Source organism: Heterocephalus glaber, unplaced genomic scaffold (assembly GCF_053883595.1).
Source record: "Heterocephalus glaber isolate CG9 unplaced genomic scaffold, H.glaber_assembly_v1.0 deba00001428, whole genome shotgun sequence".
In the NCBI taxonomy this organism is placed as follows: Eukaryota; Metazoa; Chordata; class Mammalia; order Rodentia; family Bathyergidae; genus Heterocephalus; species Heterocephalus glaber.
The window spans coordinates 14,492,189-14,518,531 of record NW_028258293.1 but is presented as its reverse complement, the minus strand read 5'-3'; the positions used below and the strand labels follow the sequence as shown (position 1 = coordinate 14,518,531).

The 26,343-nt window shown below is 36.7% G+C and overlaps 1 protein-coding gene across 50 annotated transcripts in view; it reads right to left on the bottom strand.

Moving 5' to 3' along the window:
• The window catches only part of Sox6 (SRY-box transcription factor 6), a 689,857-nt gene that overhangs the window by 18,757 nt on the left and 644,757 nt on the right, over nt 1-26,343 (bottom strand). For 44 of the 50 annotated variants that reach the window (XM_087211270.1, XM_087211269.1, XM_021263841.2 and 41 more), the window contains one exon: nt 683-916. The exons of 1 other annotated variant lie outside the window; for it this stretch is intronic. In XM_087211270.1, the coding sequence (XP_087067396.1) occupies nt 683-916 (234 nt within the window). The remainder of the gene's footprint in view (nt 1-682; nt 917-26,343) is intronic. 5 more of the 50 variants (XM_021263839.2, XM_087211299.1, XM_021263847.2 and 2 more) reach the window with 1 other exon arrangement.

The window sequence follows — 26,343 nt, the reverse complement described above, 5'->3', positions numbered from 1 at the left end:
ATCTCCTTAAAGAAAATGTAGCTTTATTTCACAAGTTTTAAAGTTATCATTAGAGGCACTGTTTTGCACTTCATGAATTTCACACCATTTTTGGGTTTACCCCTAGTCCTTGATGAATTATTCTTTGAGTAGTACGTATGAACCCAAGAATTCTAGATCAGAAAACTGTGAGGGCAGTGAGTGTTTCCAAGACTGTGTAGCAACTTACAATTTTTTTTTTTTCAGTACCGGGGATGGAACTCAGGACCTTGTGCTTAGGAGGCAGGTGTGGCACCACTGAGCTAAATCCCCGGCTGGCCTGCAACTTACAAATTTAAAAAGACTAACTAAAAAAAAGGTGATAAAGCTTCCTCCCATGATGGCTGTTGAGCAGTGACCTCTTAAGAGTTGCTAAATTCACAATATTAACACATTACTATGGTTTGCCTCTAGAATCAGTTTTTACGCAGTCTTGCTCTGCCAATTGTTTGTCTCTAAAATCAGTTTTGAAGCACCTTCCCTGGTAGATGCAGTAGCCCCTAACCCTAATGGTAGAACTGTGAGGTGCAGGGAGGGCTGATGACAAAGGCAGCCAGTGGGGCTTTATCAAACTTCTGTCAAGCACAGTGGCCCCGCCCTTGCTTTCCACTCTTGAAGCTCTCTAGGGGAAAAGGTCAGCATCAGTTGCGCCAACTGAACTCACCTAATATTTTACTAATGTTGGAGTTGTGCATGTCAGGGAAGGCCTGAAGGATTTTCCTCCTCTCGTCCTTCGCCCAAACCATGAATGCATTCATTGGTCTCTTGATGTGTGGCTCACTGCTGGCCCGGCCTCGGGCATCCCTGTAGACTCGAGCTTCAGCCACAGTGGCACCTCCTGTTGGCCAACAATAATACTGCTGTAGTTTAGCTGCAGAGCCATTCATTGCTTTACTTCCTGTAATGTCAGGGCAGGAAGAACAAGACGGTGTAAAGCATTATTATGTGGATAATGTAAGAGCTTGCCGCCAGGTTCCACCAGGTTCTGCTGCTTTCCCTAGGTCCCTCTCTTTTTTTCTAAGTGAACTTTTAAAAGCAGAAGACAGTTGCAGGTGACAACTCTACATCCTTTCTGATATAGCCTTCAACAAGACACTGGGCAGAATTAGTGTTGCATGTCTTTATACACCTACTGCATTTACAACAATAAATTCTAGCTGGTGATAAAGCAATGACTGGTATTATTTTATGGTAAACTTTCCTGCTGTGATTCCTTCCCTCAAAAGCAGGCTCTTACCTGTCATTTTAGCTGTATCTGCCAAAAACACACCGGTACTTCAAATCATACATTTCCCCCAAACAGAATTCTTTTTCACAATATTGTGACTTGGCCTGTCCTCTTTGTATGGCTAGGAAGACTCTTCTCCTGAGACTTATTAAGTCCTACTAATCCTTCAAGTCCTACTCAAATGTTGGCATGTTTTGTGAATGAATTATTAATTCAATGAAACATTTTAGCTGAGCAATTACTATGAGCCTAGGTCTGTCATCTGGTGCTAGGATACAAAGGCCCAAGAGAACTCATCTTTCAGGAAGGAGACAGACCACTGTAACAAAGTCACAGTACTGAAGTTACCAGGGTGCCAAGAGACACCAGACAGGATGGTCAACCAAATGCTTCCTAGGAGATGTGATGTCCCACCTGAATCTCAAAGGATGAACGGGAATCAGCTAGTGAGTAGGAGAGGGGAGTAAAGACAGATGGGAAAGCTGTATGGCCTAAAAGAACAGCATTTGCAATGATGCTCCCCAAGCTCCCCATTTTCTTCAGGTTCTGTGCCCCGGCATAATTATTGTTTATGTGACTATCTCCTTCCGATCTTTCTCCATCCCCAGGAATATGCGATCCCTAAAGTTAGACACTGTCTTGGACTCATCTTTGAATGCTCAAGACGTCCCACAGAATACATACTAAATATACATTAAGTAAAAGATTATTTGATTTTCAACCCCTACACAAAAGTAGTAGACTAAGAGGTATTCATCTCAAGGGTCTTGACACATTTTTCAGTTGTGTAAGAGATTTTCTTTAACCCCTATGAAACTATTTCTGATCTAGTAACATAGTAGATTGAAAGCTCTTTGAAGACAGAGCAGGGGCTGAGTCTCATTCACTGCTGAATTCCTTGGATCCAGGGAAGTATCTGGCACATGGAATTTTAATTATAAAAATGTATTTAGTGAATAAATGAATGTAGTCTTTCCTTGTTTTCATGGCCTCCTCAGTGTGACACAGCGACGTATGCTTTGCGATGTGGCAACTACCAAATATTTTCCTATAGATTGAAAATTTCTACAGTAAGATGTGAAGTGATTTAACTGATGGCCTCAACCAATGCTTCTAGTGCACAAAGAAAACCTACCTCCAGAAGTTTAGAAGCAAAATGTACATTAAAGCCAACATTTCTATTTTCTGGACAAAGTAAATCCTTTCAGCTCAGTGAAGTAATAAAAGAATGGCATGACCCAATCAATCTCTGGCCCTTCTATTCTATTTCCAGATACCTTGATTACAAAGAAATTTGTTGGTGTCAAAGCCAGTAATAAATTAGAACATTAAAGCACACCATTATTTGGCAAATATGGTCATTATTTATTGCCATATAATGACAGAATAAAAGGATGGAATTAACGAATATTGTGTTTTTTTCCCAAAACATGAAGATGGGCAGAGAAAGCACTTTCTGAAGACCATGCAAAAATAACATATTTCATAAACAGCCTTTCTTTTAGGCCTTCTAGACAGAACGATGCCTCACATGAGAAGTCTCAGATCCCAAGATGCATAACTAATACGTTACCTTTTTGCCACCATACCCACAGTACATTAATTTCATTTAAAATGCACTGACCATACAGGATAAATTGATTTCACTTTATATGGGTTTGACAGCCATGTTTATTGTGCAGTGAAATGTAGTGTAGCTTCCAGCTGACAATATCCATCAACACAGGGCAATATGCTGACTGCTGGGTGAGATGAAGGCATACATTACTCTGGAAGTGAAACACTTATTCAGACACAACAGTGTCTTCTCCTGAGGATCACCATGGTAATTTATGATGCCCTCAGTGCCATTACTTTACAGCTGACATGGATTCAGCAATTTATATACTGGCATGCATACACATAAAAGGAGACAGGTTTGTGGAGAATGTCACATGGAAAAACATTTCAATATTATTCTAAGTTAACTACTATGCCACAGGTGATTAACAGTTGAAATCTGCTTTTGCTGCTGTAGCCTTCTCTCTACCTCTAGCAAAACCAGTCAGCTTCAGTTTATTTCTTCACTTAAAATATGGATTTCATCATGAATGGGAAGTTTTAATCTCCTGCAGACTGACAGAAGTCACAGAGGATTTTTGAGAGTCTAGTTGCAGTACAGAGGAATATCCAACACCCTTTACTCCATACTACTGATTCTCCCAATACACTGTATGCCCAGTCTCTCTCACTCTCATGCTATGCCAGAGCCCTAGCATATTCTTTTTACTCTTCTGCTTCAGTAATTTCTACCGTTTTCCAAGGGACAGTTCAGGTTTCACCTCCACCAACAGCCCAGCACTGGTCTTTTCCTTTCCCCCACAATATGTATTATCTGCAGAACACTTAATTAACTACACAAAAGACTTCTAGGACTCACAAGGAATGCTTCCAGAAATTGGAATGTTCAAGCATAGTACATAGTACAAAAATGCAAGGTAAAAAGGGGAAAATAGCAAATGTTTTAGGGCGTATGCCCAACTCTCTTTTTCTTGTTATGTCTCTCTTCCTGAAGGAGTAAACTGAAAAATGAATGGGCACATCGTAAGTTAAACTTGGAATGTTTTATCAGATGAACCAAGATTGAAAATAAGAAACTTATCTAGGGTGATCAAATTTGGAAGCCACTTTTGTTGGACCTCATATCTGAACAGACATCAACAGTAGCAGTGACTTTTTTTTTTTTTTTGGTATTTCGATTTTTTGAGCCAGGGTCTCCCTTTGTAGTTCAGGTTGGCCCTGAACTCACTATGTAGCCCAGGCTGGCCTCGAGCTCATGGCAATACTCCTGCCTCAGCCTCCTGAGTGCTGGGATTACAGGCGTGTGGCACCACACCCCACTAGCAGTGACTTTTAATATGACACAAATTTGCAGTATCCAGGCCCCTTTGCAAAAAGTCTTTACAAAAGCTTAACTTGGATAAGACTTGCCCTCACTTCACCTCCTTTCTCCCTTGTCTCCCAAATACGTGTTATTCTAAGGCTCTTATGAATATATAAACTATGCCCAAAACATCACCTTCCTTAATTAAATAGTCAATAAAGAACAACAAACCTACCTTGCATATGAAAATTGACCTCTCATTTCTGCCTTAATAGCTACCACTAATGTCATGGAAAGGAGCTCTATCCTGTCCTGAACTTTCAGTACCTGAGTTAACACTTAGGATTTAGTGTAAGCAATATAATATTGTAAGCCACAAATCCCCCACAAAGACATATTTAGGGATTCTTCTTCTGTTTTGCAGTGATTATGCAATATACAACTTCTATGGAATTTATGGAAACATCTTGATGAGTACTATGCAGAAAGATGCTTTTCAACAAATACTTCTTGAACTGAATCTTTTGCTAGAAAAAATCTCTCAATATTACTTTCTTTCTCATTGAAACATGACCACTCATCTATTACTTGAACTTACAATCTAGGTATCTAGGTTTGAGTTAAGTTTAGAGTCAGAATTTTAAGAAAATATGAGAGGCTACAAAGTCAAACGAACATTTAGAAAATGTCCCTAAACTTTCTAAATACATGCTTAATGAAACAAAATAGCTAGGGAATTGTTATTTTAGCAGTAAAAATACATATGACTGTATATGTGTGTAAAATTCAGAAACTTAAAAAATAGAAATTATATACTTTGAAAACTCCTTTAAGCAGATGGGAAAATTCTAATAGAATATTATAAGAATTCTATAGATTATAAGGTATGCTATTAATCTGTGTATGATCTACAAATTAACTTTCTGTTATAATGAAGTTTTAGAAATCTACATATCAAGTATTATTTCATTCTGCTCCATTCAGTTTTTAAAGTAACAACATTAAATGCATTTTAAGAAGTATTTCATTGTTTTTGTAGTGCTGGGGATTAAACTGAGGGTCTCATGCTTTCTACCACTGGGCTACACCCCGCCCCTGCACCTTCAGTCTTAAACAGCCAAGATTCTATCAGAATCCAGAACTAAATTGAAAAAGAGCATAGTTCACTCTTCTATAAGGAAATTTCTTTTCTTTTTAAGAGCAGAGGAGACATTTGTGAATTCATGATAGGATTTCCCATAGAGAGCAGAAAGAAGCTAGACCCACAGCTATGTACCCTAAGTCTTTACCAGCAACAGCAATCCCAAATGAGAATTACCAAAAGTCCAGGAGGTCAACAACACCACACAAGGCACCAAAGAAAGCCTGGTCCCTGTGCTCTGGATCCTCCTGCTCTACATAACTTCTTCTAGGAGGCTCAGATTGGTTAATTCATCCTTCATCTCCAAAGACAGTTTGTATGAATGCAAACTTTCACTTAAAGAAAGACAATTAGTTAAGAAAGGAAACAGAAATGCCAAGACAAAGACCTCCTTAAGAAGCTGTGATTTGAATGATTTAGAGAAGACAGAAAATTGAGTCTTTCCAGGTGGGCTGGAAAGAAGGCCAGTTTACCATTACAGCCAATGGCAATGGTCCTGAACTAATCCTAGAAAGGCCCCTTCCTGGGTAAATTCCAAGGGCCATCTGAGTGAACGAGTGAGTGTTTGGCATGGGTTTGTGCATATATAAAGTTTTCCCCAAGGAGGAACTCTGGCTAATCCTATAATGTTTCTAGTAATCATTTATGTATGCATTGATTCAGCTAACACTTCTGACAAGTTTCAGATGTATTCAGCATTGCGATGGGTAAACAACACATGTGCTTTGCTTTGAGAGAAGTTGGTCCAGTGGGGGAAAGATATATAAATGAAAAATTATGAAATAGGGCTCACAACAGCAATCTTAAAATACAATGAAAGCAGACAAGAGACACTTGTCATTGTTGGAGTAGACAGAGGAGAATATTAGAGAGGCTTCAGAGACAAAGTGACACTTGGGCAGCACCTTAAAAGAAGAGCAAGAATTTACCAAGTATGAGTAGGAAAATATTCCAGACCAGGGAATCAGTGTGAATAAAGACACACAGTAATAAAAGCACAGTAGGTTCTGGGGAAATAAAAAGAAGCTGACTATGGCTTGGGCTTATAAGAAAAAAAGAAGAGTACTAAGAGATAAAATTTAAAAAGTAAATAGGGATCAATTGCTAAATACCTTGTATGCCAACCCAAGAACTTTTTAAGGTATTTAAGCAGGGTAGTGTCATAAACAAATATACTCCAAAAGTGATCAAAACAGGAACCAAATGAGACATGACTGAATAGTCACAGTGGTTACTAGTGAATTGATAATAAAGAATAGAGGAAAATAAGCTGACCACATTCCTTCTAAAAGGCTTACTAAGACTTGTCAGACAAAATGATTGTGCTATATGAAAAACACTGGCACAAAAATTCTGTTCTGGGATCTAGTTCTGGTAACGGCAGACTAGCTCATCTCAGACCAAACCTCCAGCCGATAACAAATAAAAATTCTGGGTAAAATATGAAAAGACACCTAAGAGATACCAAAATTAAGCAGAAACTGGAGAAGATTCCATCCTAGAAAGAAAAGAATTTCACAAATTGGAATTCAGTTTTCAAAGTTTTTCCCATGGCCCCAGTCTACATACTATGGAGTTGCTAAAATGCAAATAGAAAGTCTGTCTATTTTACTTGATGTATTAAAAATAGAGGTTGAGGCTTCTGAGAGGCTAAACTCTTAACCTCAAATGTATAAGAAAGACTCAAGTGAACCCAGTGGAAAACAAGGCTGTATATCTGAAAAACCTGGACAGATATTTCAGCTGATGCCCACTGCCAAGGAAATAAAAGTGAGATTTGAATCCTATCAATTTAGAGGAGATTCATAAACAGCTTGGACTTTCCACTGAAACCCCAGAGGGACAATTCCTTAGAAATAAATTCTATACACCAAGACTAAAGGTGTTTACTCAAGGACTAAAATAAAATTGAAATAGATTCTCCCTAACTCTGCAAAACTAAATTCCCATTAGTACAACATGATCAGCAGATAATTTAATTTCATCTTGCCACAAAATTAACATTTTCAAAGGAAGATAGTGGAATCCAGAATTTCTATAATTTATAACACACAACACACAATATATAATAAAACATTATTAGTTGTATAAACAACCAGGAAAATGTTATAAGGAGACCAAAACCAAACCAGCCAAGCAAAAATCTGGCTGAAAATCACATGAATTTGGTAAGAAAAATCAACTAATAGGTTCAAGACATTTGGAGAAATACAGGCAAATTAAATACAAAACAAAACAAAACAAAACCACACCAAGACACTAAACTACTGAAAACCAAAGAGAAACTAGAACTTTCAGAGAAAATGGACCTGTTACAGGGAAATACTAACACAAATAATGAGTGGTTATCCACTAGAAATAATAAAAGCTAAAAGAGTATGGAGAGTATGAAGCACGATTAGAATACTGAAAGAAAAGGTCAATCCAAAATTTTGTCCAGGAAACATATACTTCATAAATGATTGTGAATGGAGTATTATGCAACCATAAAGAGTGAAATCTTGTCATTTTCAGCAAAAGGTATGGATTATGTTAGGTAAAATATAAGCACACAAATAGAAGCACAGAAATATAAGTGCTGCATGCTCTCTTTCATATGTGGGAACTTAAAAGTGTCGACCTGAAAGAAATAGAGATTACTAGGGACTGGGAAGGGTGCTAGGATGTGGCAGGCAAGAATAAAAGCCAGGTGGTTGGATATGATCAATGCATGCTGCATGCATGTATGGATATATCACACTGAATCCTACTAATATGTACAGTTAACATGCATTAATAAAAATAAGAGACATATAAAGAAAAAAGTAAAACAGAGCCAACACAGAACACCTGGAAAATATCAACAAAGGATAAAATAAAAATGATTTATAGTCTCTCACACAAAAAATATGAATTATATTTGCAGATAAATAAAAGTTAAGAGAACAAGTTCAGAACAAATCTATACCCAGAGATACTCAAATAAATTATTCAAAACATTGAAAAATAAAAATAACAATGAAAAGGGCCAGGGATTTATCTCAGTGGCAGTGCCTGCCTGGAAAACACGAGGTCCTGAGTTCGATCCCTGGTACCAAAAAACAACAACAATAACAAAAACAATGAAAAATAGATACATAGGAAGAAAGGAAGGACATAAAATATGTGATAAGTGATTTCTTTTCTTCTCTGGATTCCATTAATAAACAACTAATTATTCATTATTCTTAAAAACCCAAGGGACTGTTTAATACAAAATAAAACATTGCATTGGAGATTTTCAACGTATAAAAAAGTAAAATACAGCACAACAATATCACATTAGCTCAAAGAACAAGGGTTTTAAATAAAAGTGGTAAAATTTCAACTGTAGCAATATTAAAGGATGCATAGTGAATCCTTAGAAAAACTAATTTTCTAAAATATAAACAGATATACTAAAAAGACATTAGAGTAATTCAAACAGAAAAATTAAAAAAGATTTAATCAATCAAAAGGCAAGAATGGAGAAACAGGAGGTGAAAACCTGAGAGAACAAATAGAAAACAAATTGCAAATTATAAGACCTAAGCCAATCAAATTTCATAATGCCATTAAATAGAAAGGAATGAAATAATTCAATTTAAAATAGGAGATTTTCAGAATGGATAAACAGTAAAAATCAATGAGACAGAAAACAGCCACAATAAAACCAAATTTAAAAGCCAAGGGTTAATAATTTGAAGAAAAATAGTAAAACTGACAAACTCATTCTCAGATTGATGAACAAAGAGAAAATAAATTGAAAAATGGAGTTTAACTACAGCTACTACTCACAGTAAAAAAGATAATCAGGAATATTAAGATAATTCTTCTTTTTTCTTTTTTAAAATTTATTTATTTTTTTATTAAGACAATTCTAATAAATACGGTGAACAAATTTACTGAAAGGAAAACTACCAAAATTTACTCAATAAATAGAAAATATTAACAATCTGATAGCTAATAGGGAAATTGAATTTATAACTAAGAACTTTCCCACCAAGAAAACTCCAGTCCCAAATGGTTTCACCAGTAAATTTCAAATCTTTAAGGAAAAACTAATAACCTGTACAAAAAGTAGAGGAAGAAAGAATATTTCCCAATTAATTTTATAAGGCAGCATAAGTTCTCAATACAATGCTAGAAGATTGAATCCAGTAATGTGTTTTATGAATAATGGATCATGACCAAATAGGACTTTTCTCAGGAATGTAAAATTAGTAATTTAAATATCAGACAATATAATTCATTATATTAGCAGAGCAAAGGAAAATTCATGATCATCTCAACAAATTCAGAAAATGGTTTTAACCAAATTCAGTACTCTTTCATGAGTCATTATGCTCTGGAAACCAATAGCAGATAAGATTCTCATTCTGTTAACAAGCATTTAAAAAAAACCTACACCTGACATTATACTTTAGAGTAAATTATTGAATGCTTTTTCCTAAGATGAAAAAGGCAAAGATGTTTACTTTTCACCATTGTTAACCAACATTTAAAAAACAAAAAGTATAAAAATTGGAAAAGAGTACCCAATATCATTTGTTCATAGATACTGTAATTGCTTGCATAGAAAATCCTAAGATATCTACAAAATAACTGCTAGAATAAGTGAATTTAATAGTAAGTGAATTCAGTAATATAAAATAAAAATATAGAAATCAATATTTCTTAATATTGCTTAACATAGGTATGTTCTATATGTAAATTATATTTCAATAAAATGATTTTTGAAAAATATTTATATGTACTAGCAGCAAACAAAAATAACTTCTCAAAATTTACATTTGTAATAGTATCAGAAAATATAACACTTAAGAACAAATTCAACCAAAAAAGTATTGAAAACATCTACACTGAATGATGAGGTATGATCTAAAAACATGGTGAATATTTAAATTTTAAAAATTACAGTACAAGACAAAGTTCCATGAACCCCCCTCAAATTACCCTTATCCCATCATTCTTGCCACTTTCTGAAACAGTTCTGGAAGTCCTCTTTTGTGAGTGTCTTCAGTTGTGCTGTACTGGCAGCCTCAATGTCCTGAATCAATTTGAAACTTTTATATTTCATGGTCATTTGGCTTTGGGGAAGAGCTAGAAGTTGCATGGTGCCAGATTCAGTGAATAAGGCAAATGAGAATATTTTTTATTAGTACATATTGATTATACAGATTAAGGGGTTTCATTTTGTCACATTTGTACATGCACATGATATACTTTGATCAGTGCCATCACTGTTTTTTACAAGCCTGCCTTTCCACTGGATGGCATTTGGCAGCAACATTCACCATATTTTGTTCTGTTGTTTGGAGTTTTTTTAGTACCGGGGATCAAACTCAGAACCTTGGGTTTGCAAGGCAGCCATGGTGCCACTGAGCTAAATTGCCGGCCTTCACCATATTTTTTTAAAATCATACCTTGTAAAGACACTTACAAAAGAGGATTTCCAGACTTGTTTCAGAAAATGGCAAGAAGGATGAGATAAGTGTGTTGGATGAGATGAGGGGGAGTATTTAGAGGGGGATTAATGACAATGTGTCACTGTATAGTTTGATCACCCTTTGTACAAGATTTATGACTTATGGAAGACCTGAATACATGGAGGAATATACCATGTTCAGGAATCAGAAGACTCAATAGTGTTAAGGCATCAGTTCTTACCAAATTTCCTTATAGATTCAACCCAATCTCAATAACAATCCTAAAAGACTTTTTGTAGAGACTGGCAAGTTCATTTTAACTTTATATTAAAAAATCAGTACAGGGCCGGGGATTTAGCTCAGTGGTTTCACTGCCTGCTGCGCAAGCACAAGGACCTGAGTTCGATCCCCGGTACAAAAAAAAAAAAAAAAATTCAGTACAATAGCCAAAATAGACCTGAAGAACATTAAAGAGATTCAAAATATCTTCATAAAGACCTAACCTGTTAAAATAAGAAATGTATCTTTTCAATAAATAATGGTAGAATAAGTAGATAAATATATTGAAACAGCAAATCTCTTATCATACACTATATCCAACAATTAACATGAAATAAATCATTACTTAAAATTAAAAGGGGCCAAAAACATACCTTGAAGGAAAAATAGCCTATTTAATAAATGGTGCTGGGTAAATTGGTTATTTGAAGAAGAATGAAGGTGGACCCATATTTCTCATCATGTACTAAATTAAAACCAAAATGGATTAAACATCAGGGCTGGGGATTTAGCTCAGTGGTGCGGTGCCCGCTTCGCAAGCACATGGTCCCAAGTTCGATCTCCGGTACCAAAAAAAAAAAAAGCATTACACATCTAAACATTAAAACAGAAACACTGAACCTACTGGAAGATAAAATAGGTAAACACCTGAAGTCATAGGTGTAGGCAAGGACTTTCTAAAGGGCTATTCAATTGCTCAAGAAATAACAGCAAGAATCAATGAAGGGGATTATACCAAATTAAAAATCTTCTGTACAGCAAAGGAATCAATTACTAGAGTAAGGACACAACCTACAGAATGGAAAACTTTTTGCTAGTTATTCCTTAGAGGACTAATATTTAGAACATATAAAGAACTAAAAAAAAAAACAAAAACCAGTCATCTAAAATAAAAGATCCAGTCAGGAAATGAGCGAGTGAAAGGAACAGACACTTCTCAGAAGAAGTACAGATGGCCAACAAACATACGAAAAAATGTTCAACATCTCTGGCCATTAGAGAAACGCAAATTAAAAAACAATACTATGATTTCATCTTACACCAAAAAGAATGGCAATCATCAAGAACTCAAAGAATAACAAATGCTGGGATGGCTGTGGTGAAAAAGGGCACTTCTTGCACTGTTGGTGGGAATGTAAACTAGTGCAAGCATTATGTAAATCAGTATGGAGGGTTCTCAAAGAACTAAAATTAGAAATTCTATATGATCCAGCTATTCCCCCTTCTAGGTATCTTTACAAAAGAGCTAAATAATATACAACAATACATGCATACATTGGTAGCACAATTCATAATAGCTAAATCCTGCAATCAGCCTGTATGCCAATCAACAGACAAAGAAAATGTGGTATCTATACATAATGGAATACTATTCAGATACAAAGAAGAATAAATTTGAGACATTTGTAGGAAAATGGATGCACCTAGAAAACATAATGTTAAGTGAAATAAATCAGATACACAAGCTTAAACATGATATGGTATCTCTCATTTGAGTAAGGCAAAGTACAAACACAAAGCAAAATAAAGGATAAAGAGAAGGAAACAAGGGGATAGATCTCTTGCAAATGGGAAGGGGTCTAGGAGATTGAGGGCAAGGGGAAAGGAAGAAGTGAAGGGGGGGGTAGGAAGATTTAAGATATGCCATGTACAGGTACCAAATACTCACAATGAACGTAAATATTACATGTCATAAACATGAGCTAAGAATAATAATAACACCAAGGATGAACATGGGGAAAGGGGATTTAGACATTTAGACAAGCTGTGTTATGTACATGTACTTACTCCCAGGATGAATGTAAACTTCATGAACTGCAAACATATACTAATAAAATAAAAATTTTAAAAATAAAAGCAAAAACTGTACCATTCATTTAAAAATATAAAAGATAATATTTTAGAGTGACCCTAGAATGAAAGAATTCTTAGATATGGCATATAAAACACTAAGCTTATAGGAAAAATGATAACCTGAACTTTATCAAAATTAATTCATCAAAAGTTATTGTTAAGAAAATCCAATGTCAAAGAACTGATCAGGGAAAAATTATTCACAAGACACATAACTGACAAGTTTCAACCCACAGTATGGAAAGAAGTTTTACATAAACAATAAAAAATAGTAATCTAATTTTAAAATGGGCAAAACACTTGAACACTTTACAAAAGAAGATATAGCTAATGAGCACATAAAAATATATTTTATATCATTATTTGTCAAAAAACGTAAATTTAAAGTACACTGAGATTTTGTTTCACTAGCACTAGAATGGCTTAATCACTAAATACTGGCAAGGATGGGAGCAACTGGAAATCTAACTGGTAAATTTACTAAAATATAAAATGCCCTAACTAGTTTTTGGCAGATTTTCCTAAGAAAAATATTCACTTACCTATGACATAGCAATTTCACTCCTAGATACTGACCTAAAAGAAGGAAACTTCCATCCAGAAATAGGCTTACATAAGAATGTAATAGTTTTATTACTAATAGACAAAAATTGGAAATAATTGGAGAATGGAAAAATTGTGGTTTATCCACACAATGGACTACTACTCAAAGTAAAACCGTTTTGACTACTAGGTTTTAAAAAAAAAAAAAAAAGCAAAAGCAAAAAAAAAAAAAAACCCACAGAAAACCCACAACAAAAGTGCCTTCTCTGAAAGGTTCATTTTTCTGCATAGTTGAGAAGTATGTGGCATTTTCAGGCTATTGTAAACTCAAAGTTTCATTTACTAGGAAAGGCAAAAAAGCTATAACTGATTTTTTATGAATAAAAAGACATAAATATCACCACTGAATTGCTTGCCAGAACTACTGATAATCATAATACTTTAGACTATTTCAGTCTATCAACAGAATGGTTAGTTTTCTCCTGTAGAATTTCGGAAAGAGTTACATGATACATTTCATAGCCTGTTATTTCGGTTAATAGAGAAAATGAAAATGTGCATGTTATGAACTAAAATGTAGAAGATGAAGGAAATACAAGATTAGGAAGTACAGAATATTGAAACTGCACTTGGCTTGTTCACTGTGTTTATCTCACCAAATCTATCTTCCCACGGTGGAGGTCTAATTTACTATGTTATAGCAATGACTGACAGGTGTCCATCACTGTAGTGGCCCCTTGCTAACTTTTCATTCCTGCTTACTACCAGAATGTTAACTTTCATTACAAAATAAACCTGCTTGAAATTCAAATTAGAATTCTTGTTAAAAAGAAAAAATGCTGGTGCATGCCTGTAATTCAGCACTCAGAAGGCTGAGGCAGGAGGATCACCCTGAGTTCAAGGCCAGCCTGAACTACACAGCAAGACCCAATCTCAAAAAAATTAATTAAGCCTCTTGGTTTAATTGGCATGAAAAATATATTCCATGGCCAAGAAAGACCCTTTCTTAATCATTAGGAAAGTTGTGTGTTTTTCATACCTGAGAAAAAAGGATTGTCAGGAGTGAAGCGTATAATTGCTCTTTGTGTCTTTTATAAAATATTAGCTAGATAGGTTAGCAAAAAGCAACTTACTAAGTCATTCCTCAAATGGAATGACTTGAAGGCAAATGAAAAGTAGGGAGATAGGTGAAAGTCAGAGATTGGTGAAAAAATAAGAACCAATGTTGTAGGAACAAAAGATGAATCACCCATGCAACTCTGACTAAGGTATTCATTCTTCATTTATCCAGTGTAGGAGAAGACCAGCCAGGGTTTCATTTTCTGTTTCTCTCTTAAGGTTCTTTAACCCCACTGAAAAACAAATGCCCTATTTATTTCAACTACTGAAATTATCTACAGCAAGAAGTCACTGGATAGAGATGTAGTCATGAATACTTTCCACACAAAAACATTTCATGGGACACTTGGAAACAGACATTTCACTGATCAGAGTCTCAAAGTGTGTAATTCTTTAAAGAGCAGTCTACCTTTTAGATTGACTAGGCCAGAGGTCAGTTTCTGGGACAGGAACATCAGATGTGCTAAATACTTTTACATATAATAATATTTACAAAGTGCTTTCACTAACTACATTTTCTCAATCCCCTTTGCAATCATTTGAAAGGCGTAGGAATGTAGATATCATTTGATCCACTTTACAGAAGAGGAAATCAAGGCTCAGAGAGATTATACAACCTTCTCCTGAAGTAACCAGTTGCTAGTATAGAATAAGGAGCAGAGCCAGATCCAGAACCTAGGTCTTCTGACTTTCAGGGTAGCACACTTATATACCAAAGCTGCCCCAGTCACTATTCAGTGACCCGAAATGAATTTCAAAATCTACCACTCCTTGGCTGGAACATAACTTTCCCCCTTTAAGGATGCCACTTTCCTGCACTGCCAAGCATATTAGAGGAGCCCATTACCAGTTATGAAGTTCATGCCACTATCTAATTGGTCTCTGAAATACTGCCCCACCGGAGATGCAAGGGCATGCAAAGAAAGCACTAAGGAGTGAAATTATAGCAGAGATTAAAAGGATGCTAAATTAATGTATTCCTTGGTTGCAGGATTATGAGCAAGTGTTATTATGGATAAGACTTCTATTTTTTTTTTTCTATTAGAAACTCCATTCTCTTTAAAAGATCAACAAGAAGAACCAAAAAGGAATTCCCTAAGGTCAGCTCTGAGGAAACATAAACCTCTAATTCAATAACTCTGCTACTGCTCTGAAAAAGGCTTTATTATTGCAACATCCATATGGAGCCAATTGGACATTAATGACTAATCAATCCCTCCGCTTTCTATTCTACTTAAAGTGTCACAAACCATGTTTAGATTAGCCCATTTCCTGCTTAGGATTGCTCAAGATGTCTTTTGTTCTTTCAAGACCAGCCTGATGGAGGCAGCTTAAACAAACACACGACCAGAGTGGCGCAGGAGTTATAAAGTGCCATATGTGAATGAACAAAGGGGCTATACTAAAGCCTTTTGTGGTATTTGTTAATGTTTTTCATCTGAGCTTAAAAAGGCTTAATGACTTTGTGGTGAGCTGATGCATGTGGCTCGTGGCTTTGCAAAATGAAGGAAATTCTAACCAGTGAGACATTGGTCTGTGTTTTCAAGAGTCTCCTGCTTTAAGTTTCAGTACTTGTGTTTACTTTTTTTAATTCTCAAGTTATATTTGCTTTACACAGATAGCTAAACAGAGTCCTTTATCTTGTTTCAACTGTAGAATTCCAGAGCAACTGGGATAACTTAGTGCTCCTCTATTTTAAAGACCTGGAAGTAGTACAGAGCATCAAGTATTCCATTGTTATCTACGTGCTGTATGTATGCACAGGAAGGGAGCTCACAAGGTGTTGTGCCCTGGCAAAAAGAAAGCATTCAAGTTTGAATTAGAGACCAGTGGGGATGAAATGACAATAACACTTTCTGGTTCCCTAGGTGCACGAGTACTAGGAGCACGTTCAAGATGCCACTGGAGGATATAGAGTCTGGTGAAATCTGGTAGGCTAAATAAATCATGCTATCCAGCAGCTGCTGGATTCATCCAACCCTAGCTCCTACAATAGACTGTACATGAAATAAAGACACACAAACCAAGACATAACAAATCTCAGTTAAGTTAACAAAGATATACTAAGTCCATCTCCCATTACCTTTACCCTTACTGATTGCCTCAGGCCTCAGTGTCTCTGCTGGACTATCACAAAAACTAGCCTTTTGGCTGGTATTCTTGCTTCCAGTTTTGAATCATTTAACCTCCACTTAAATACCTCTTTCTCTTTTTCTTTTTTCTTTTTTTTGGTACTGGGGATCGAATTCAGGTCCTTGCGCTTGCGCAGCAGGCAGCGAAACCACTGAGCTAAATCCCCAGCCCTTAAATACCTCTTTCTAATTTCAGCCAAAGTGATCCGTCACAAATGTAATTCTGACCAAGCCACTCCTATATTTAAAACTCTTCAATGGCTCCCTAATGCCCACAAGATGAGTCCAAATTCCTAGAATAGTATATACTAACTACTCTTTTGTGATCTGGCCAGTTTGAAACATTCTGTTTTATAACACCGTACTATTTCTAGGTGTCTACAAATTGTATTTTCATGCTAAGAATCTGAGCTTTCTCTTCTCCTGAATTGACCATCCATCTGGAAATTACTTATTATTTGAAGACACATTTTAGGGATTATCTATTCCATGGAAGTTTTACTGGATTGCCAGATTAGTATTAGTACTCTAGGGTCCAACAGGTAGTACCCTATGCTTCCCTTCATTCTAATGTTTATCATCTTTTATCCAAATTACCAGCTTCATGTGCCCACTTCTTCACTAGACTGTATACCCCGAGCAGGTATGATTGCACTGTGTCTTATCCACAACTGTACCACCAGGGTTTAAGGCTAGCATAAGGTAATATCAAAATGCTCATTGATATGGTAGACAATGGTAGACCTCTTCAATAGAGAATGTTAGAGACCCGGATGTTTGCATGTTCCACTAGCACCTGGGAACTTCTGAAGTCAGATTTTATATAAACAAAGAATATTTTATAATCTGTTAAGTATCTTTCAAGAATGGCTTTAATAGAGAAAATATACCCAAAATAGTTGTTGTTTAGAGTTCAGAGATTACTGGTTTTCATTTTATCTTTTTTACTGGCCATTCCAATGTTGTAAGGTGGATATAAATATATAGAATGGATGCATGCATTCAAACAAACATACAACGAGACCTTCCTTGAGTATCATAAAATGGGTAAAACATTCTCATAGAATTAGAGAACATTAATATGAGAGGGATATTAAAAATGATATAATACCCACTCCTTTTTCCACAGAAAGAAAGAGGTTCTCAAAAGGCTAAACTGTACCCAAGTCTCATAGCAAATGGAAAAATCACACTGGCAACTCAAATGTAACTATCTCAATGATTGCACACTTGCCATCAACACGAATTTCTAAAATGATCAGCTCAATTGTTTCAGCAGCATCCAGACTTAATTTTACAAACTCCTAGCAATTAATTTAACTGGCTTCTCTTCCTCATTTCATTTCATTCTTTTCAGGGAATCTGTCTTTTATTAGAATGGGAATGCAGCTTGTGAGTCCAGTAAAAATTACATTTTTAAAAAGATAGGAATAAGGTACTAGACATCATTAGAAGGAGATGGCTCAAGGATTTGTGACAATCAATCCAATCGTATCGGCCCCGGAACCATCTCCATCCTGTGAATTGGTAGAAGTATTTGAAACATTTGTAGAGTTAGATTTAAGAAAAGAAAAGCTTTCATAAGTTTCTATTTCTAAATAAACTTTTGCTTCTTTTTAGTGAAAACCATAAGAAAAAGCTACTTCAACAAAGACAGGCAATTTAAGTCAGCTTGGGGAAAAACAGGAGGCAGCATGGCTCAGATGCTATGCATTCACTCAGATCTGAGTTAGCATTATAGATTTGATCTTTTCTAGCTAAGTAACCTGGAGTAAATTACTCCTCTTCTCTTAACTGTAGTTTCATAGCCCTATAAAAGATAGTTAATAATTTTTACTTTGCAGCATCTTTCTTGAGGAATAAATGGGAATACATGTAAATTTCCAACACAGTGACTGGAACCCCATAACCACACACTAAACTGTAGTTCCCTTTAGAAATAATACCAGTAGTAATAAGCAACAGAAGTAGTAAAATGTTTATTTCAGTTCTAAGAATATAGCAAGTGATTAACTGATACTTGTATTCTAGCTATACTTTCCTCACATCTGGATGATGTTCCCTATACTTCATGTCTTGTTCTTCAGGTAGTTACAAAAAATAAACCTACAGACTAGCTGGAATTGCAACTTACTCCTTAACAGAGCCTCTCTTCTGCTCAAATGCTAAAAATGTATTTCAAACGGGTCTCTATGATACTGACTAAAAGGAAATGACTGTGCACAAGGCCCAAACAAGAAAGAGCATCTCACACCTCCCCAGTTCCCATAGGTGGGAACAGTAACTAGACCAGGCTGCTCAGTGAGAGCCAGTAAAAAGGAGGACCACTGTCTTGTGAACTTACAGATCAGCTTTTTGTAAAGGACTCATTGGAATGACAAAGGTTTAGGGCTACTGACTGTGAAACTATAATATTTGGAGGGCAAGAAAGTTTCAAGGATGTTGCACAGTTGTTTTGCATTCTTCCCTACTAATAGCTCCATAAGTGTGCAACCAGGGCAGCTATTGTCCTGCTTCATCTCACCCTCATGCAGGATGGACCTTCCCACAGAACAGTGGCCTGATGCTGAAGAGCATGCAATCATTTTTTCTGACAAGAAAGTAAAAAAATAAATAAACAAATTGAAACCAGTAAACTTCAATCTGTGTTTTTGGTATAAATTTGAAAGTTTAATATATTGCTTATGAAATTCTTCTCTCCCAAGCTGAGACTTGGGATATTAAGTTTTTAGTTCAAAGTTACTTTTTATGGACCATTTCTAAATGTAACAGTGTACAGTATGACTCCAATGCTGATGTATTCTTATACAATCTTTTCCCTCTTGCACCATGACCTAACTTGGGCCATCGGGCCTAAGGTGTGAGTATTCACTGGACAAAAACCATTGAAGAAATATCACTCTCCAAAGTGAGAGGCCCAGGCACAGACAGATACATAGGCATCCATCAGTCACATCAGACAAAGTGAAAAATCAGTCTAATGTATGTACTCTATCCAGAAGGAAAGGAATTACTTTTAATGCAATTAGAATAAGAACTCACCAAACACCTGCTCAGCTTTCTTATAACACAGACAGTCACACAGCTGAGCAGCCCCTATGTGGAGAAGTTAAAGAAAGAGGAGGAATACAGAGAATAACAGTGCCAAGACAGGCCTAACTGTTCCATTTTCACTCTACCTCTGCAATCTAAGCCAATCTTTAACAACTAACAATTAACAGTTAATGGCTGTCTATTTGGTAGCAAAGTCCAAATTCCTCAGCCTGGCATTCAAGGCCTTCTTCAACATGGAATCCAGCTACAGTGGACCCTTGACTTATGAACTCAATTGATTCCCGAGGGCTGGTTGTAACTCAAGTTGGTCAACTGAAGCCTCAGGCTCCTCTACACAGCCTTCAAAGTCTCTCTTGTGTTCAGGCAGCCTTCAGTGTCTTTAGAGAGACATTGGCCCAGGATTCCTCAACCTCACACAGGAAAGGATATTGTAATGTTCCTTCCAGAACTCTTTAAGGGTTAAATCTGTATCTGACACCATCTGGAAGCACAAGCCGCTGGCATCATAACCCAAGACTTTGGTCTTAAGTTAAAACTAAAATGCCAGTCATAACCCAAGTTGTTCAAATGTCAGGAGGTCATAACTTGAGGGTCCACTGTATTTATAAAATAGATCCAATAGCTGTTCATTGAGTGCAAGTGTGTATGAGGCTTTTTGTCCGGCATGATAGACAACACAAACATGAGAAAGCTGATTCTTCCCTCCTGGACCTTCCTGTGTGGTTTAGCGTCTCTGTGTCTACTTGGACTTGGCCCTTGACTAAGTGTTCTTCTCTTTGATTATCAGATTCTAGGCTTGTTTCCAGCCATACTTCTTTCAGACATTCCAGAATTGTTGCTGTCCACAGAGCACAGCAGCTTCCTCCTCTAAACAGCACTTTTTTTTGGTTTCTCTTATTATGTACTTGAACATGTAAAATTTAGGGTGTTTTGCTTTGCATGTGTGCTAATTGTTTAATTCCAACTATGTTACTAACTCTTGGAGAATACAATGTAGTCTATTTGTTTAAAAAAATAGTCTTTGCTCCCATGCCCATAATAGTTATTATGTATATGGGAGACAATCAGCAAATCAAAAATTGATTGAATAGCCAGGGATTTAGCTCAGTGATTCTGCCGCCTGCCTCGCAAGCACAAAGTCCTGAGTTCGATCCCTGGTACCAAAAAAAAAAAAAAAAAAACCCAAAATTGATTGAATGTGTGGGTAAAACTGAAGTGAGGCCCTGAGTAGGGACAGACACTGGCCGGAAAGATGTCGTTCCTGGGATGAATCCCACTTGGTCAGGGTGTATGATCTTCTTGATGATCTTCTGCATTCTGCTTGCCAGTATCTTATTAAGGATTTCTGCATCTATGTTCATTAGTGAGATTGGCCTATAGTTCTCTTTTTTGGTTGGATGGGTCTTTCTCTGCTTTGGGGATCAAGGTGATGCATGCTTGCAGGAATGAATTTGGGTGTATTGCTTCCCTTTCAATTTAATTGAAGAGTTTAAACAGCAGTGGCAGTAGTTCCTCTCTAAATGTCTTGTAGAATTCAGCAGTGAAGCCATCAGGACCTAGGCTTTTCTTAGTTGGAAAGTTTTTAATGCTGGCAGGGCTGTGGGGAAAGAGGAACCCTGCTCCACTGCTGGTAGGAGTGCTGGTACAACCACTGTGGAAATCAGTATGGAGATACCTCAAAGAACTAGGACTGGAAGTCCCATTTGACCCCGCTATTCCCCTGCTGGGTATCTTCCCCAAAGAATTAAAAGAATCATACCACAGTGATATATGTGCACCCATGTTTATAGCAGCACAATTTGTAATAGCTAAAACTTGGAAACAGTCCAAATGCCCATCAACTGGAGACTGGATCAAGAAAATGTGGGTTTTTAAAAAAATAAAACGAAGTACTACTCAGCATTTCTCATAAAAAATGAGAAATTAGAGACATTTATAGTTAAATGGATGCACACTGAGGCAATACTCTTAAGTGAAATAAATAGTACACACATGTGTAAATACCGAATAGTTTCTCTAATGTGAGAAACTGAAAGGGTAAATATGGACTAAAAGGTATAACAGATAACGTGAAATAGGAAGAAAAGGGGCAAAGGGGAAGGGGAAGTGGGAGGGGTAGGGGAAAGGAAAGAAGGGAATGGAATTAATATGAGAAAATGAAAAAATGGAAACAGTCTTGGTAAATAGGGAGGGATGGAGGGGTTGAAGGGAGGTCAGGGGAAGGGGGAAAAATAAAATAAATAAATAAAAAAGAAAGAAAGATGTAGTTCCTCACGGTGGAGATTCATTTCACAGACAGCCACCTTTTAAAAGTACAAAAATGGGCAGCAGACAATGGGTACAAGCAGAATAAAAGGAGACAAAGAATCTAGAAGAAGGAGATAGTCAAATATAAGTCATTTATCTTGGCTAAATGAACAAAGGACAGGATGTCATTAATAAGAATAGGGGTGGGCTAGATAGGCACTGGATCTTTGGAATAAATTAGAAATTAATTTTAGAACTTGAAGAGAGGGCCAGGGATTTAGCTCAGAGACATCACGCCTGCCTGGCAAGTACAAGGTCCTGAGTTTGATTCCTGGTAAGAAAAAAAAAGAACTTGGAGAGTACGGTGAATTAGGCAAAAAAGGTTGGTCCCAATACCAATTCTGACCATAGCTGAAAAGAACTTAAAGAGAACTCAGAATAGCTTGACGTTCTTCAAATCCAACCAACTCTAAGGTTAGGTTGAATTCTACAGTCTTTTGTGTGGAAAGCCAAGTGGCTTTTGCTGTCAGTACAGGAGGATTGTGGGACAGCAACCTGGACTAAATTGACATTTCAAGAGTCACATAATCCAATCACAGCAGATGGGCCTCTGTCAGCTAGGGTTTATCCTAACGTGTTGGTTTATATGAAGCAGACAAACATACTGCTGACTGAGCAAAGACTAACTTCATAGTCCCACTGGGAACATATGGTAGCTGTTTTTGAGTCTCATTTTCATAGTAAATGGTATTAATCTATGTCATTAAGTTGCTGTAAAGAGTTGGGAATGCACTTCTGTGTGATTTCAGTAATGACATAAATAGGCTCTTCTTCACTGGGCAAGGTTAGGCTCCAGACTAAGGAAGGAGGGGTCATTGATTGAGCTATCAAGCCTAAGCAACTATGAGAAGCAGGCTGAGTTCCCTTTATGGAGTATTAGGGGATGGAGTTATACAAGAAACTAGACATTTCACTTTCTTGCCCCATCAGGAATATCCATCACTTGGAGAGTTCAATGGAAATTGTTTTCTACCAACATTAAAAGTTATTTGGGAGCTTTTAAGACACAGCAAATATATTTCTTTAAGAGAAGTTTATTTGCTTGTTTAAGAGCACTGCACTTTATATATAGTGCTGATATAAACTGGTGCACAGGATCCTCTAAAATTGTTTATATCCACAGTAAAATACATTTTTGTGATACTCATACAACAGAGTTAGTCCAGAGGTAAGGGCTTTGTGAACTCTGCTTATCTCCCAGCCCATGTGGCTGTTACTCATCTTCACCATGTCTTGGGCCTCCCTTGTTACTTATCTGGGCCTCCAATCCTGGCCGGCTGATTCCATAGAGACTCCGTTGCCTGTATGCTTCCCTGAAGTACTTGGACACACTGTTTTAGGCGGCCAAGGAAGGCTACATCTGTATGCCTATGGCACAGCTCAGGATAATGCTTCCTGATTTACCTGGGTCTTTTCTTTTTATATATATAATTCCTTATCTTCTATTCCGGGTACATGCTCTAGTGGCTGTACACCTTTTTAGGCAAAGGCATGTATCTATGGTGTTTTCCTACAATAATTGCATTTATTTAGAAGATTGTACAGTCCCTAATTGATACTTTCTACATTTTAGTTGCCTTAAAGGTGAATCAGTTCAATTATGACAGTAAAATTAAAGAATTAAAAAAAAAACCTGTCAACTAGAAACTAGATCAACTTTCTCACTCATAGATTAGGGAAAGAATATGCCTTGTCTAGGATGGACCACTAGAATTTAAGTCTTTAATCCTTAAGCAAATATCTGAAGGGATAAAGAGGTATGATAATGAAATGATAAGTTTTATTCTGTCAAGAGTCCAGAAGTCAGACTAGAGCAAATGAATAGAAATTACAAGGAATCAGAGACAAAACTGTACATAAATTGTTAACAAAGAACTAAGAGAATTAGAGTAAGCATCTCAAGATGAAATCAGTTTCCTGCCAGACTCTTAGAGGCATTTGAACAGAAGTGAAATGACTGACCACTTGTCAGGGATGTGAGAAGGGATTTCTTGGCTGGAACTGCAGACTTCATTCCCTTCTTTATTTCAAATCTGAGAATCTAAGTGTTGCAGAGTGAAGTGCTGTATTCTGTTGGGCTTGAACTGATGACCTTTACATTCCAGAGTACAAGCAGTTATAGTGTTTAAATCCCACCCCAGATTAGGCTACAGTTTGCCTCTGCTGCCTTGAATGAGTCATGTGTCATGGAATCAATCTTCCTTGTCTACCAGGAGTAAGGATGCAGGGAGGGTGAGGGGAATAAGAAAAGCTTGAAAGATTTCCAAGAGTATGGATCAAAGGGAAAGCAGGATTTTAAAGAAACAGCTTGCATATTAAGTGGTGCATTTTGAAGAAAAAAAAACATTGCAGTCTCTGTTATTTGTCCATAAGCAGAGAGCCTAAACTGACAACAATAAAGCTACTCTGAGATATAAAACTTAAACAGGAATTAGAGGTTCACAAAAAGGAGGAAGAGGAGGAAAGGGAGGAGGAGGAATAAGAGGAAGGGAAGGAGGAGCAGGGAGAAGAAGGGGAAGGAAAAGGAGAAGAAGAGGAAAAGAATTCAGAGGAGAAGGAAGAGGAAGATTATTTCAGAAGGGTAAGCCCCAGCTGGTATCCAACTTAGAAATTCAGTATAAGTCCATAAAGTCTTTCTAAACAAACCTTATAACAATAGTCCTAAACAGGAGTATCCTTGGTGCACATATCCATTTCCTTACAAATCATGGAGTATGGTAACATTGCTCCAGTTCCAAACCAGGGGCGCCAAAGCTCTGCCAAAAATAATCACTTTCTGAGTTCATCCTTCAATGATAAGCTCATATTTCACTGTCCCTCACATCAAAATAAGGTGCAGCCTCCCTGTGAGGCTAGAATGCAGTAATTGAAAATGAAAATTTTAAAAAGTTTTAGAAGAATGTTTTCTTACCCGAGCCATATTGTAAAACAGTATGAAACCCTATGTTTAATTAAGAGGGAAAACCCCAGTGTAAAAGACAGATGGGGGAAAAAACAAGATGGAAATAATATATTTTAAAATGCTGAGTCACAACTGCTGTTGCTGGAGAAGAGAAGGAGAGCAAGGAGAATAGTAGGGACCTGTCTGTGAGTGATAATTGGGAAATACTGCTGGAGAGATGTTTTCATTAATAAACAAGAAAGCTCAATGAACATGAATACTCAATTCAGCAAGTAGTACAAATATATCTTCTAAGATATTGCTCCATTTTTTAATATCAAAAAACCCCTAACTAAATGGAACTTATTCTTATAAGAAATACACTCAATGTTTTATGAAGACCCTAAAACAATCTTGGATTTGGAAGAAACCTTAGAGATAATCAAATCCAACATATCTCTTTTAAAAGATAAATTTACGTCCACAGCCATTAGTCACTTCTTTCTAGTTATTTACAAGAAGAACTTTAATCTCAATCTTCCAATAACCTGGCCAGAGCCCTCTTTAAGATACTATGCAACCTTGAAGTTAGGAGAACTGGGGTAAGAATTGCACACTTCCCTAAGCAGAACAAGGAGAGGGGAAATGCCATATAGAAAATCCATAAAAGTTCAACAGTTGTTCATCATTATTAATACATGGTGACAGACTCAACCAATTAAGTCCTCTCTTCCTTACATGGCTTATATGGAAGCTAACAAATTGTGTGTACTCAATACATGTTAAGTCTTTAATCACTTCAAAGAATAACAAGACCTTAAACATGTTTCCTAAGTTTCAAGCACCAATGAATTTGTAGTTTTATAAATATCATGGTGAACAAGAAATGCTGTCTTGTCACATTCAAGCCAAATAACAGCTGGACTTTAAAAATAAAATTTTGAAGGCATTTGCCTTTTATATTTTTAATTTCTGTTTTCCTTGCTTATGGTTTTGTCATTTGATTTCGATGAGTGGTTAATACACATCCACAGCTGCCTCTTTCGGTGACCTTTTTTTTGCTGCTTCCTTGCCTGGGCTATGAAGCAGGTCTGTAAGTTGCTTACTAAGTCATACTGTCGTTTTCACACCGGGCACCAGCAGACATTTTCCTGGGAAGCCTGGCAGAAGCAAGGCTCATCTCCTGGGCTGACTTTATTCATTTCAGAAGCCCCACAGGAGGGTGGGACAGAAATGCTGGTAGGGCACAGTTACTAAAAATCACTGTTCCAAAGCCAGGGACCCTTGGAGATGATCACAAATGGATGGAAGGAGAGCACCTCCTGTGTTAGAGGCACAGAACCCACCTGTCAACTTAGCTTCCTTAAGGAGCACTCACACTGAACTCTGTATATTATAATAAAGTACTGCTCTTCCCTGTACTTCTTCTCAATGATAGTCATGTATGTATGGATGGACATATTTCCCTTTTAATCTACCAGCTTCCCTCACCAGACCA